Source organism: Python bivittatus, unplaced genomic scaffold (assembly GCF_059951505.1).
Source record: "Python bivittatus isolate LINGU-HERP-01145 unplaced genomic scaffold, Pbiv_v1 ctg000330_np1212, whole genome shotgun sequence".
In the NCBI taxonomy this organism is placed as follows: domain Eukaryota; kingdom Metazoa; phylum Chordata; class Lepidosauria; order Squamata; family Pythonidae; genus Python; species Python bivittatus.
Genome location: NW_028277058.1, coordinates 32,815,993 through 32,832,125, shown reverse-complemented (window position 1 = coordinate 32,832,125; position 16,133 = coordinate 32,815,993). Strand labels below are relative to the sequence as shown.

General features: G+C 37.5%; 1 protein-coding gene across 1 annotated transcript in view; it reads left to right on the top strand.

Annotated features, from left to right (window-relative positions):
* AGBL3 (AGBL carboxypeptidase 3) overlaps nucleotides 1-16,133 on the top strand; it is a 40,738-nt gene that overhangs the window by 11,569 nt on the left and 13,036 nt on the right. Inside the window, exons 5-14 of the mRNA XM_088141931.1 lie at nucleotides 709-816; nucleotides 2,865-3,012; nucleotides 7,862-8,644; nucleotides 9,261-9,423; nucleotides 10,250-10,376; nucleotides 10,700-10,800; nucleotides 10,885-10,976; nucleotides 11,157-11,205; nucleotides 13,636-13,734; nucleotides 15,500-15,568. Of these exons, the coding sequence (XP_087998057.1) occupies nucleotides 709-816; nucleotides 2,865-3,012; nucleotides 7,862-8,644; nucleotides 9,261-9,423; nucleotides 10,250-10,376; nucleotides 10,700-10,800; nucleotides 10,885-10,976; nucleotides 11,157-11,205; nucleotides 13,636-13,734; nucleotides 15,500-15,568 (1,739 nt within the window). The remainder of the gene's footprint in view (nucleotides 1-708; nucleotides 817-2,864; nucleotides 3,013-7,861; nucleotides 8,645-9,260; nucleotides 9,424-10,249; nucleotides 10,377-10,699; nucleotides 10,801-10,884; nucleotides 10,977-11,156; nucleotides 11,206-13,635; nucleotides 13,735-15,499; nucleotides 15,569-16,133) is intronic.

Sequence of the window (16,133 nt, the reverse complement as noted above, 5' to 3'; positions counted from 1 at the left end):
TATTTAATAAAACATAACAAAAAAATTTAAAAAGGAAAGAAAAGGAAAAACAGCAAATATAACAACAGCAAAATTTACACATATATGAAATTTTACACAACAGTTTCAATGTAGGATTACTATATTTTGTTGTGATTGCTTTAAGAATTTCTACAGATTTCCATTAAAAACTCTGAAATAGAATATAATTAAAACAGATTAAAATGATTGATGAAAATATATTAAAGCTTCTTATAAAATACAGATTAAAATAATAACATGAAACCATAACAAAAAGTGTAAACAAGAAGCTTGGTAGTCACAGAACTATACAATACTGGTTCTTTGGATCCCAGGTACAGTATATGTTACGAATCTAGTGATTATCTGCCACAGAAGAGATTTATGATATAATAGCAGGCTACTGTACAGATTTCAGTGTTAAAGGCTTATGCTTGGGTTATGAATAATGCTAAGAGTATCACCATGGAGCAAAATTGATCAACTTTCTGGTGTAGTTATTACTTCTACTTTATGTTTTTGAAAAGATAAAACGAAGGGTCATCAGTATGTTTTTTTTCATTTTTAAAAACTAGTAGAAAGTTAATTCACCTACTAATAAGCAGGGATAGAAGTATCCTGCCTCTTGAACCTTTAAATAGATTTTTCTTTTTGTTTTTTAATGCATCATTTTAAAGCTCATTTCTTTTCTTTCTTTTTCTTTTCCAGAATGGATTCCCTCTCACCCAGAGCCTCTATACAATCCCACAGGTTTAGAGATCGAGCCTCCGTGTCCAGATCCAGGGGAAGGTGCTATTGTGTATTTAGCAGATGAAGGTCTGACCAGATTTTATTGTGAACACACATATATCTTAAGCATAATTACTTACAACTTTATTATACAAAGTAATATTAAAATAAAATTCTGCATGCAAATTTTAATACAAAAGACAGAAAAAGCTCTAGAACTCCAGTTTAGTAAAGACAAAACCGTAAATTTTAGCAGCATAATCTCTGTAATATTAAATATACCATTCACAGCATTTTCAAAAGCCTGTTTTTTAACCCATCCCACAATTCCTTTGAAGTGTATCAGTTTTAATAAATTAATTTTTTGTCTGCCACAATTTGTTATTTTCTTTGGTTATCCTGTTTGTAACTAATGTCCTTGTAACAAACTATTAAGTTTTAAAAGGTTTTTATTGCCAAATAATAGTATCAGTGTTTTTGAAGGTAATTCATACCATGTTATCTCCTTCCTTCCTTCCTTCCTTCCTTCCTTCCTTCCTTCCTTCCTTCCTTCCTTCCTTCCTTCCTTCCTTCCTTCCTTCCTTCCTTCCTTCCTTCCTTCCTTCCTTCCTTCCTTCCCTCCTTCCCTCCCTCCCTCCCTCCTTCCTTCCTTCCTTCCTTCCTTCCTTCCTTCCTTCCTTCCTTCCTTCCTTCCTATTTTCAAGCATCACCAGGGCATTGCTCTCTGATATATGTATCTTGGCTATATTTACCTTTCTGTCATGATTTTTGTTGCTTCACGGCAATGATTTTCACTTTTTAGACTTTTGAGAAATGAGGGAATAAAAGAGTAGTGGTGAAGATATGCCTTAGGAAATCATGGCAAGGGATGCTAATCAGTTTAATAAACAGCCAGATTCTGCTTTAATCATTCAAGTATTTTATTTTTAAGCACTTGACCTGAATAGGAAAATTACATTTTCAACTGAATGCAGTGAAATGTTTCCACAGCTTTTCCTGTCTAGCTCCTACTCTTCATAATGATCTCCCCCTTGAATTACATCTAGAGCCCAATCTCTTGAAAGACTTGTTTTTGCAGGACTTTTATTAATTTGGAAGACTTTCTTTGTCATTATTCCAAACAGCATTATATTACCATTGTGCTGGTACTAGAAGATGTTTTATATTGATAAGTATATTGCTTTATTGCTGATACTACCTTACATTGTGTTATATTTTGCTGCTCTGCCTGTATTGCACTTAGATTTAAGGACATGCTAAATAAAAATAATTAGCTTTAAAAACATTCCAACATTTTTCAATCAAACCACTTTCTCTGCATGAATTGCTGTATAATTTTTTTTTTTTTGGTAAATATTTTGTATTGAAGGATATGGAATTTTAAGTTCCTTTTTGTTTTTGCAGAAATGAGGTTCCGTTGCCACTTTCATTTAGCTCATTTATGAATCATTTTTTTCTTTTTAGTTTCAGTTTGTTTGTTTATTATTGGAAGTCTTGTTTTATAACGTAATAATTTAGATTTACAGAATGGCTTAGATTTTATTGTGTATACCACAATGGCCTTGAGCACCTTCAGGTACTAAGTTGTTGTTGTTTTTTTAACCATGATAATGTAATATGAAATCTTTCATTGTACTTTAAATTCCAGAAATGTGTGCAGAAGTTAAAAGGAGAATAAATATTGGAGCCAGCTTGGGTCATCAAGCATTCTGTGAACTGGTTAATGCTTTATAACAGTTTTCTACAACTAGGGTGCCTTCTAGAAGTATATACTTCAGTTCCAGAATTCTCCAGAGAATATACCATTTCTGAGAAGCGTGGAAGTTGGGCTACACATCCAGAAGATGTTGAGGGGAGAGAGGATTGCTTCAAAAGACAGTTAAAGCCATTTTAGTTCCTGTACATGTAAATCAGTTATGATGAGAGAGTTTTGCATATACTCTCTTGGGATATTTTTGAAATGTTCCTATTGAGATTTTAATAATATTCCTGAAGACTGAGAGCTAGGAAGATATAATTTAGCACAATTTATTTGAAAATTATATCTTGCTTCAGAAAAAAAAATCTAATAACAAAATGTTTTTCTAACAGTAATTTGTATCTGAGAATTAACTATAGTTTGTTCCTCCCACCAGCCAATAAGGACACCAGCTTTAGGTATTCTCGAATAGGGGGACATTTCCCTTCAAAGCAGGTGCTACCTCAATCATGGGATGACTGGGATAATACTTTGATCTTTGAAGCACGATTTGAAAGTGGAAATCTCCAAAAGGTGGTCAAAATGTAAGTCGCTGCCCATTTTCCTTTTAATCTGCAAAATATTCTATTTTCTCTGGTATTAAGCTAATTCTTGGCAGATCTTGAATAATGATTTAGAGAGCATGAAATGAGATGCAAATTCGAATCTCTATTTTGCAGGGAAATATTCATTATTAATATATTTGTACTTCATATTTTCTTCAGTGGTAATATAACATACTGCCTAAGTACAGGATTTATGTATATATTACCTCAATTTATACATTGTTCCATTTCCAAAGGCTCTGAGTGGCTTCTAAATTAAGATCAGAAGATTGCAAACAAAAATCATTTACTACAGTTACATTTGTGGTAGCTTGAGATGCTGGTTATCATCTATAAAGCCCTTCATGGCATAGGGCCTGGCTAGCTGAAGGACTGTAATTTCTGTTCATATTGTATGATTGGACAGAAATGGCATGTTTTGTGTCCCATCAATCAAAAGAGTCCTCTGAGATATGATCCACAAAACAGGCCTTCCCTGTTGCAGCAACTGCCCTTTGGGACAGTATCCCCAAAGATCCGTTAGGCCCCTATCCTGACTTCATTCAAATGAGCTCTTAAAACTTGGTTTTTTCCCCAATCTTTGGGGGAGGGTGGAGCGCCCCTTGGGGGAATGTTTTGTGTAAGGGAATATTTATTTTTGCTCCTCCAGGACTCTCAATTTCTTCTTCTTTTTTCTTCTTTTTTCTTCTTTTTTCTGTTTTTTTATTGTTCTAATGCTTTTGTGAGCTGCCCAGGGTTGTTTAAGACGGGTGGCCATACAAATCTTCTAAATAAAGAAAATAATCAATTCAGACAAGATAGACACAGAGATATTCAGACCCTGAGCCATGTAGGGTTTTAAAGGTGACACCGAGCACCTTTTGAATTGCACCTGGAAGTCAACTGGCAGCCAGTGCAGTTCCTGTCGTAGTAGTGTTATAGGGGTGAACTTCAGTACATCCATAATTACATGAGCTGCTGCATGTTGCACTAGCTGAAGCTTCCAAGTGGTCTTTAAGAGCAGCCCTGCACAGAGTGCATTGCAGTAATCCAGCCATGAGGTGACCAGGATATGAATGATTATGAGTAAAACCTCCTGGATGACAATCCCACTCCATCTCCCCTACCTTGAGATCACAGCTGATGCAACACCTGAAAGCCAGATGGTCACATTTCTAAAAAGTGAAATCCCCTCCTCACCCATTTAGTTTTTGGTGATCATCAGGTCTGCTATCTCACTCAAGATCAATTCACAGATGAGGATAGTTTTATTACAGAGAGACTTGACATTTGATAGGATCAGCTGGAGTTTAAGATTTACTGAATTCTCTCAGAAACAGGTTGTTCTCCTCTCCTGCCATGTCTTCTGCCATTACAACTGCTATGCTACACCCTCCTCTTTCCCCCCTTCTTTCTTCTACATTCACTCTCCCAACAGTTCATGGGAATGACAGACACCCCAGTTGTTCCCTCTTTCAACTGCACTGTGCTCATCTAGTAACTGATACAGCACGGTCAGTACACAGCTTATACTTACCAGCTTACACATCAGTTGACTCTTCTACACACCAGCTTACAACCCATTACAGCCCCCTAACTTCCCCCAACTCATAGACATTGTTCTTACTTAAGTAAAAGTAGGGTTCCCCAGGATTATCATTGTAAATTGGAAAACAGTCTACTATTGCCCCTCATAACATCAGCATTTCCCCAGTCTAGTCCACCACAAACAGTTCAGTCAGCAAACCCTCTTCAATTCTGTACTTTCTCCTCCCAACAAACAAATCCACTACCTTAGATTTTGAGTGACCTGTAAAGTCAATTCTAATCCACTTCTCCATTCTTGCTTCCAGTTCTGGAGTACAGGGAACTGCCCACCTAATTCCTTGACTACCGTAACTCCTGTTACTGGATGTCTTCCTGGAGGAAGCCAAGGGGTTGCCAGTGACAATTACACATGCCAGATTCTAAGAAGAGTTGGAAGAGCTTTGGGAGTCAGCTGCTGTGCAGTAAAATGCTGGCAGTGGTGGCAGCAGCAGTTCACAAACTGCCTCGCTAAAGAGTCCAACTGTTTCTCCACTAATAACACCAGCAACCTCCTTTCTTCTCTGACACTGGCAGTGATGAAGGAAACTGCTGCTTCCACTGATTTCTTTATGTCACTCATCCAGTTTACACTGTCTCTGCCACCTTTGTTGACTTTCTTTAGTTTCAAACAAAGGATTGTCCATCTGAATCTTGTTCATCTGTATAACTCTCTCTTCAGACACTCTGTGCTGCATGCCATCATTCTATCCTTCTTGCTTCTAATGTTCTTTTACAACCAGTTTCCCTACCTTGTTCTTTCTTCCTTTTCTCCACCTCCACAGTCTACTCTCCATACTCCACTCCTTTCTGCATCCACTCTTTCACTTTTCTTCATTGGCCCCACCTTCTCTGCACTTACAACTGCCCATTCAGTTTTCTTCCACAAATGTCTCCTGGCCCGTCTCAACCCAAATCTTACTATGCCTACCCAACTCCTATACTTTCCATCCCTGACCATGAAGACCAGTAGTGGTTTAGAGTCGTTGCAAATTTGGTAGTGGGAGAAGTCAGTCATTCTTCTTGTCTTTCCCTTCACTCAGATCACAGCAGGAAAGAATCTAGTTACCAAAAATGTAGTGGCCTTCTGGGTACTGACAGCCTCAACTTCATTGCTTATTACTTATTTTCCACTTTCATTAGCACCTAGAAGTAATTCACTTGAATTTGTTTGAAAGATTCAACACACTGAACTCACCCAGCCTCCTGTATGTAGGTCATACAGTATTGTTATTCGTTTTAGACAAATGCTCATTTTTCAAGTAAGTGATCTACTGCATTTTAAATTTACAGATTCCATCATGAAATGACAGAAGGTTACGAAAAGATATGGGTTCTCAAAAAAGAAGACCCAAAGCCATTTTTAAATTGTATTTGGTTAATTTAAGCTTTATGATGAGCATCTTTGTTTAAAAATTATTTTTTTCTTCTGCAACAGTATATCTATTGAGCTATTAAGCTGTCAGTTCCTTTGGTAGTGGCTGCCAATTGGACTATGTATATGCTTTATGAGACAAAGACAAATAGCTAGTTGTCAGGAAAAAAATGTTGTTTTCTCAAGTACAATTAACTATGATTGGCAGAAATGCTGCTCCTGGTTACCAAAAAACTTTGTAGGATGCTAAAAGAAAAGGAGCTAGATTTATCCATCTTCCATGCTTTCTCCTAGAAATATCCCTACCTACAGCAGGGGAGGGAATATATATACTTGACATACTTTGCATCTTAGAGGAAGGAGTGAATATCATTTGAATTTATAACCAATTTTGAACTGGTAATGCAGCTAACATTGGGCCCAAGAATAACACAAAGTACTTGTATACAATTTGTACACTACTGGGATCTGAGTGTTCACACTTATGAGCTGTTACCTTCGCACAATAAAGTAAGAAAACCTTCCACTGTAGCTTGTCAGGGCATGGGAAAGGAAGAGGAACTTACACATGCATGCATAGTTTCTTCCACATAGCTGTCAACCTCACTCCTTCAATCATCTTTTTCAATTCCCCTGTAGCACTTGGCATTTACCTCATTGTTCACTCACATCTACTGATGCTCTAGAGCTCCAGCCAGCCAGTTGGGCATGTCAAAAACTGGGAGCAACAGATGCTTTGCCCTTGCTGTTCACCTCACTACATTAGCTTTTCACAAGAAAAAAAACAAAGGAATGACAAAGTTATTCCTCCCTTCAGTAGTGAAGGACAGGAGAAGTCAAGGCACCATGGCACTTTGGTTTCTGGAGGGAAGAGAGAATCCCAGAGTTGGGTGGTGGTATGAGGTAGGAATTTCTGTCACTGGGAAGCTATCCTACCCACTTTTCCGGAGGAGCATTATGAGACTGACATTATAGCATTTCCTCTAAAACAAGAGCCAAACAGACTAATTGTGGAGATAAGTGGTTCAGTTTCCAAGTGGTCCAGATCTCAGATTGAGCAGTCCCTTGCATGTGGAAGGGACCTTGGAGATTGAACTACAGGTGAAGACTGAGCAGGTCAGGGCTGATGCTACTCATGAATTTCAGACATTCACCTGGATGTTTTAAATGTGGGTTTTATTTCTTTATTTTTGCTTTCAGTAAATTGATGTTCATCCTCTGTGCTCTGGCTAGGAATTCTAGATATGTAGTCCCAACAAATTTGGAGGGTACCAAATTAAAAGTTGTTATTTTTCAAGTACAATGTTAAAATAATGTCTGCTCTGGATTACCACAAGTATCCAAATCCTAAGAAAATGTTAAAACCGTTTCTAGACATCTGTTACGTACTCAAGTTAAAAATGCCCTTCCTGGGAAACACATTTAGTACACTTATTTATGTATTATTTTATATTTATAGCCGGTTTTACTTCTAATAAGTTCAAGGCAGCAGATATGAATTTTCTTTTCCCATTTATCCTGATAACTCTGTGAAGTAGATTAGGCTGATTCATTGCAATGGGTCTCAGATTACTCAATGAATTTTGTGCCAGAATGAAGTTTGGACCTCTCCAGCTCATCACCCTCAATACCACTCAATTTGATTGTAACTCACTATAAATGTTGGTGTTCACTTTTAAATATTAAAAGTTCCATACAACGTTGGTATACGTAATTAGCAATGGGGCCTGCGCATGAAATCTCAAATAGATTTGGCTTTAAGAAAATATTTGTTATTAACAGTCATGAAGGAAATATGAATGGTCAAATATGTGTAAGTTACACAATGGTAGTTTGATATCCTATGTATAATTTATATTAAAAAAACATTTCTCTCCTTTTCCTTGCTAGTAATGATTTTGAATACCAGTTGACACTGCGTACTGATCTCTACACAAATAAGCACACCCAATGGTACTACTTCCAGGTTACCAACACCCAAGCAGGAATGCCTTACCGTTTCACCATTGTCAACTTCACCAAGCCAACAAGCTTGTACAATCGTGGTATGCGCCCATTATTGTATTCAGAAGCAGAAGCAAAGATCCACAAGGTGGGGTGGCAAAGGACAGGAGATCAGATCAAGTATTACAAAAACAATCTCAGCCATGATGGGCACCAATATTTTTCCTTGACATGGACTTTCCAGTTTCCACATGACAGGGACACTTGCTATTTTGCTCACTGCTATCCATACACTTACAGCAACCTGCAAGACTACTTGTCAGCCATTGCCAGAGACCCAAGGCGGTCCAAGTTCTGCAAAATCCGTATATTATGTCATTCTCTGGCTAGGAATATTGTCTATGTTTTAACTATTACCAACCCTTTGCAAGATTTCAGTAAGGAAAAATGCAAGTCAGCAGTTATTTTGACAGCAAGGGTGCACCCTGGTGAAACAAACAGTTCCTGGATGATGAAGGGCTTTCTGGATTACCTTCTAGGGGATTCAGATAATGCCCAATTGCTCCGAGACACTTTTGTTTTTAAGGTGGTGCCAATGTTGAATCCAGATGGTGTGATTGTGGGCAATTATCGCTGTTCTTTAGCCGGCAAGGACTTGAATCGCAATTATAAATCAGATCTTAAGGAATCTTTCCCTTCTATCTGGTATACCCGCAGCATGATCAAAAGGTAAAAAGGTAACACAATCGCTCCTATCTGTTTAATATACTTATTCTGTGTTCAATATTAGTTCATTTTTAATGAATGCATGAGTTATCCAAGCTGTTCCACTTTATTTATTTTTAGTTCAGACATTACTAATTTTTGTATACTTTAATTTTTGTTGTTACACTGTTATTTTTTGTAACTGATATATGGAATGAAAAGACCAATTTTTAGAGAAGAAAAAAGAGGAACAGGTACTGATGAAGCTCATATACTGTATATGATTTTTTAAAAAATTAGGCTGCATATAATGATGAAGCTCACATATATGATTTAATTTTTAAAAAATTAAGCTGCCATGGAGAGAGCATTTTAATCCCATATATTTAGGATCTCCCAAAATGAAGGGAGATGTGACAAGGAGAAGAAACTGAACCTCCAGTGTACTCAGTGAAAAAGCTTCTATTCAGACTGGATCAGTATTAGTGACTGTCACGCCCTCATATAATGTACGATAACTTAAAATGTAAACTATCATGAAATGATACCCACAATTCCTCACATAACCCAAAAACCCAACCAGGGTATCTAAGTTTCAGTAACCAAAGCTGCTCATATGTGATTTTGTCTCTTGTAACAGAATAATGGAAGAGCGAAATGTTCTTCTATACTGTGACCTTCATGGTCATAGCAGGAAAGAAAATGTCTTCATGTATGGCTGTGAAAAAAAAGAACAAGATGAAAGGGCATGCTTACTCCAGCGCATTTTTCCTTTCATTATGAGCAAAAATTGTCCAGATAAAGTAAGCCAACTTTTAATATCATATCTCAGATAGTTAATGAGAACTGGAGTCCAGTTGCATGTTAACTTAATGTTGTAATGGTCCAAAAATCATAATCCGTCTGTCCTTCAATCTAATAAATATTTTAAAAGTATATGTCAGATATATTGTGATAATGATTAATTCTATTAGGATATGAGTGCACAACCTTTTTCTGGTTTGGGGTAATTCTTAGCCTTTGGGTGTACTGTACTGGGCGGTTGCATAGAAAAAGTAGGACGAGGAGAAAAATGTATTTAAACTTTAATTAAGCACAATATAGTCCTGGTACTTAATAACTTTTTATTGTAGCAGCAACTTTTGAACAATGTAGATGGGCTGTGCCCAAGCCTTTGAGCTGGACTTTAGGCTGTTCACCTCTATACTAACAACAGCTTCAAAGATCTACTTCTAGGAATTTGCACAGGTTTTTGCAAATGCAGTGGGATTTTAGTTCATAGGAAACAATAACCACTGCAACTGTACACTATTTTCTGCCATATCCTGAAAGCACTTTATTGTGGATGTGCTGCTATTCACATTATTGTTTATGCTTTACAGTCAGCCAGTTCTTTCTATAGTCAGCAGAGTGTCGCATCATATATTTCTCTTTTTCCTTCCAGAAATGATGTGAACTATGCAAAGGAACCACATCAATTGATAGCTTCATATTTTAGCTTGCATATTGAGGAGACAGCATTATCTGAGGAGGTTGTGTTAAATCATGGCTGCATATCTGCTCTGTAATGAGTAATCTGTCTCTTTAACAGGAATTGCAAAACTTTATTTCATTTCTTTTCCCATTCAGTTCTCATTCCAAGATTGCAGTTTTAAAATGCAGAAAGGCAAAGAAGGAACAGGTCGAGTAGTTATGTGGAAGATGGGCATCAGCAACAGCTATACCTTGGAAGTAACCTTCTGTGGCTCTAAATTGGGTAAGACAAGTAATATTACTCCAGAATTAATCATTAATGCATTCAGTAACATCTCCTGCATTGTAGCACTTTCAGATTATTACTAATCCTTCAAGGACAGTTTCTGTATTCAGTACAGTTTGGAAGCATGAAATAATAACGCTCCTTTCCAAATTCAAGCATCATCAGTGATTTATAAAATGTATAAGAATATTTTCATATAATTTTTATTTGATCAATTTGTGGAATAGTATTCAGAATTCAGTTTTCTTATATTCTCTAGAGCACATAAAATTATTGCTGGCAGTTATTTTTTCCAGTGAGGCTTCCCTTTTGTATTATAGGCAATAATCATGCTACCCACTTCAGTACAAAAGATTTGGAGTCCATAGGATACAATTTCTGTGATTCATTATTGGACTTGTGTAACGAAAAGAAGAGCAAGGTAATACAGAGGAACAGTACTTTCAGACAGAATTCTATGATAATAGGCGCTGACTTTCATTTTTAACACTGTGATCTCTCCTAGTACAACGAATGCCTGAAGGAATTGGAGGAACTAGTAAAACAGGATGATCCAGCTGCCTCTGTCAATGATACAGGGGACAGAGGAGATTCTAGGTAAATGGATTGGTCCAAAAATATTTCTAGTCAATATTGAAAAGAGAAATCATTAGCTATAGTATGTTTTCCAGTTCTGTTATCTCTTAAGGCAATTTATTTATTATGTAGTTGAATATCTTAGTATCTTACCATTCACAATCCTGTAAATTAAAACAGCATAATTGTTTTCTTTTGCAGTTCGGATAGTTCAGACTCTAATGAGTTTGCTGATAAAATAGAAACCCAGGTATGGTAAAAATTCTCATTCGACCCTTTATGTAATTTTTATACTTGAAATGTATTTTCTTTGCATTTATTTATTTATTTTATTTAAAAGATTATTATGGCCGCCTATCTTAAACAACTCTGGGCAGCTCATACCAGCAATAAAACCAGTAACTATAAAACATAACCATGAAACAATAAAAAGATCAAACAAAAACCAAAACCCTGTGCCTTTATCATCCCCTTACGATGTCCCGCAGCAAGCTCCAATTACCTTCATTCCATTCTTTCTATTCTATTTTGTTCTATCCCAGCACCTTGGTTAAAAAAAAAAGTCTTGATGGCCTTCTGAAAGGCTAAAAGGGTGGCGGCCTGCTGAATCACCAGGGGGAGGGTGTTCCATAAGGTAGGGGCAGCCATGGAAAAAAATTAATATACAGATAAAATGTGTTGATAAAGAGCTTTAGTTGTGGAGTCCTTGGGGTTCTCTGGTATGTCAAAACAGTATGATTTCCCCTCATTTTATACTTTAGAATCAAATGTCAAAGTAAAGTATATGAGACAAAGTATGTGCTAAAACTCATTTCAAACCTTTATATACTTGCTGCATTCCCTAGGATTCAAGCTGAAGGACATCAGTGATTTGAGCAAGCCTGTTCAGTTATTAGCTACTGGCATAACATCAGAGAAAACTCTTCTATGTTATTATGACTTTGTTTTTCAAAATAATGTAAGGAAAACCAGTACTTAAAAAAAATTAACATGATTTAAATAATTTGACAGAATATTTTATGCTTAGCCAGATCTGACACTGATTCCATAAGCCAGAGGATGCAATGTTGCCAGGTCCAGACTGAAAGAAGTCTTCATATCTTCACAAAAGCACACAGATGATAATTCTCATTCTTCTAATATGGAAGTGGCCATGCCTGAATAAATTATCCTTTAAAAAGATCTTTAAAATAAAGAGGCCTTTAAGGGCTGAACCTGGAAAACCATAAGGAACAGTAGGGTCTGAGAAGATCCATTAGTGAAATACAGCATCCATGTTGTGTCTTGGGCCTAGTATCACAGAGAAAATTAGATAAATCAGTTATGTCAGACAAACTCTCTGTGCAAGATACAAGTGGCTAATTTACTGCACATCAGGCTTTACTCTACATACCTTGCTATCCAACAACAATTTTGTCTTTTGAGAGACCCTGCTGTCATTGCTATTGAGAGACTGAGAGGAAGAAATGTCTGCTGCTAGACACATAACTAACTTCATTATCCTAGGGCTTCACACATCCATTTCATGTTAGTTGCAAACAGGCCAGAATACAAAGTTAGTAAGATTGGAGTAGTGAACAAAAGAGGAACGTAGGCACAGAGGTAGAGAAAAAGAGGAGAGGAGATTCCCAAGTGCCAGTGAAAACTGAAGCGAGATGCATATTAGAAATATATTCCTTTCTCGAGGATGCTCTAAAAACACAAACAATGCCAGAAGTAGGAGGCATTTTGTTAATTAGTGAGTAAATGAAACACAAAATTCACTTTGAACTTTAAAGAGGGAAGATGTATCAAGTCCTGTGTCTGTGTACATAGTTAAGTATTGATACACATTCCTTGGGAGCGGAAGGGGGCAGGCAATAACAAGCAAGCCCCTTCCTAACTAGTGCTGCAAGGAAGTGGCAGGTCTCACCATAAATGGCTGGCAGCACTCAGAGGGATTTCATGGAGTAGGCAAAATGGCATTCCTCCCAACCATACTAATAAAATCAGAACATTAACATGTTCACGGGAAACCCCTTGTCAGCAAAAGCTATGGAAAATCTATAAAGCCACTCACTGGTGACAGAAGCAGCAATACATAGATTAGCAGTTCCTGGCTCTTTTTCCTGATTTAAATTGAGCTGTACTAGTGCTCTTTCAAAAGTGCACTAAACCCACTAGAAAGCACAATGTCAGCCATTATGCAAGGAGATGACACTGCAGTAGTCAGATATCCGATCTCTTCTACAAGCAAAGCCAAAATGGGCATGGGGGCAATGTCAGCAACCAAAGCAGAGTGGGCATGCCTACAGCCTAAAACAGCCAATAGAAACTGAGCAGATGGCCATATCAGCCACATCTGGAAAATGAGTTGGGAGAAGAGTGAAAATGCTGCATTGAGCTGCTTCAGCTATGGGTATGAGACAACGGACATAGCACTGAAAAAAAATATCTGGGCATGTCAGAATGATTATAGCAACTTGGAATTGCAGGACTTGACAGGGATGTGTCATGTTTCTTATAACATTTGTACCTGCCTTTAAATGTTTTGGAGGTACTGAGGTCTAGTTTAGGTTGATAATAATAGATTTAAATAAAAATTCTACTCTGGATATCTTTAATCCTGTTAAATTTAGCTAATTTGATATATTCTCTCTCTCTTTCTCTCTCTCTCTCTCTCCCCCCCCCCCGCCCCCAGACAAAATCAAAGAAAAAGTGTTTGAAAGCAAAGAAGGAAAGGACTTTTGTTTTGGAATCATCAGGAAGAAGATATTCTAAACAGTTACACGAACCAATGGTAGATTATAATTGTTGCATAGTAGCTACTCACTATGTTGATTCTTACAAATGTACGTAACATACCCATTATGTTATCCCTTTTGGAGTAAGGAGTGTAATGTGGAAAAGAAGTAAGACATAATAAAGCAGGAGGAGGAGGAGGAGGAGGAGGAGGAGGAGGAGGAGGAGGAGGAGGAGACTTGAAATAAGAAAAAGGAAAGGAAAAGCCTAGTTTTCATGATAGCCATTTACTCTGACTTTCCATATCTTTCTGTTCCACCAAACAATTCTTGCTTCCACTATGTCTATTTTCTGTTTCATAAATTTATTCTTTAAACTTGACAACCCATGATCTGTTGGGTTCACATTTCAGAGATATTTCCTTACCTAAACAGAAAAACAGAATGACCATGGGCAGGCAAAAAAGCAGTGGGAGTGGGAGCGACTTCTGACCTCCTGCTGGCTTGCCCATTGACTTTCCTCGTGGGAAGCTGGCAAGAAGCATCGGAAATCCCTCCCTCCCTCCTTCCCTCCTCTTTCTTTCTTTCCTTCCCTTCCTTCCTCCCTGTTTCTTCCTTCCTCCGCTCCCTCCCTTGCACACCCCTGCACACCCTCCCCAACCCATGCCACACCCTTGTGCACCCTCCCTGACCTGCACCACACCCTCCCCAACCTGCACCCTCACATACCATCCCTGACCTGCGCTGCACCCTCCCTGACCTGCACCACACCCTCCCCAACCTGCACCCTCACATACCATCCCTGACCTGCGCTGCACCCTCCCTGACCCTCGCTGCACCTCTCGGGCACCTCTTCACACCCTCCCTGACCTGCACCGCACCTCTTGTGCACCCCTGCGCACCCTCCCTGACCCTCGCTGCACCTCTTGCACACCCTCTCACTCCCTCCCCACCCCGCAGCAGTCACCTACCTGCTGGCCTTGGACTTGCAACTTGCTGCCAGCTTCCCCACTGATTTTGCTTGTGGGAAGCTGTCTGGGAGCGTTGAAAATGATTATCACGTGCCCTCAGCTGACCACGGTGGCTCTGAAGCAGCCACAACTTTGCCAAATTTCAATCCCAAGGGAGTAATGAGTCTCAGATTTTGGATGCATTCTATAAATGAGCCCATTTGAGAAATTTTTGGTTGAAATATTGTTGCCCTATGATGCACCATTTTGCCCAACTGAAGGTTACAAATAGACAGACATGAGAATTTCAGTAGTAATAGATTTCTCACCTCTCTTTTGTAAGATCTCCTCAATTCTATCCAACCATGGCTTTCTTGGTCTTCCAACTTTTTTTAATCTTTCTGTATAATATAGATATTTATATTTCTGCATTATATGTAAAAATAGCAAGAAATTGGAAGAATAAACAATATGTATGTAGTTTAGAAAGGTCTGTAAGATTAGTTCAGACTATTTATTAGCCCAGTAAATGAACCATTCCATGAAGAAGTACAGTATTAGCACTGAGTATTGCCAGGATTGTGGACTTGTTATTTGGCTTACAAAATTCTCTCCACCATAAGATCAGGAGAGGTCTTAGGCAGGGGCAATTTACCTTATTTTTTTAAAAAAACAAACATACTTATAAATTTAAATACAGTATCTTCCTATTATGGGATATACAATAATCCATTAGAAAAGTTATATCCTGGATGTTTTGTTCTTCTGTGGAAATAGGAATGGAAGAGAAACACGAGGTTCTTGAAAATCTGGTAACAGTTCTATAATATCTTGAGTGATTGTTCCCTGTAGTAATTACTTTCTTCTTATTTAGAATGAATCCAAAAAACCAGAAGACCCTTCTCATAGAGATTCCAAGAGCCAAGAACAAATAATTAAAAATGTAAGGATTTTAGTGTATTGTTAAATTCTAATTATAGAGCTCAATGATCTGGTGCAATTAGATTTTGATTCTACAAAAAATAATGAAATAATTTAGTTATAGCAAACCTTTTGTTTGTAATAAGTCATCCTAGCCAGTTACACTTTCCTCTTCATTTTATTTTGCTGTGCATCTCTTTCCATGTATACCAATATCAAATGTAAACTTCTTATTTTCTTTAAAGTTTTTCTGAAATGTTTTCAATTGCCCTTCAGTAATTAAACCAATGAAAAATATAACTAGTAATTTATCCAACCATCATTGTGCCAATATGACAGCATGACCATAATGAAGTAGCCTTGATATAATTTCAAAACTGGCTGGGTAAGTCTATGAAGTTTCTATAAGTCACTAATACAGAAATGAACTATTTTTGAATAAGTTAATTACTTTTAGGGAAATACTATTTATAACTGTAAATCATATTATAATACTTTTTATAATTACAAAATACAGAGTCTTCACTTCAGCTAAAGACATTTTTGAATGTTACCATTGAAGATGTGCATCTTTTTCCATATCAATA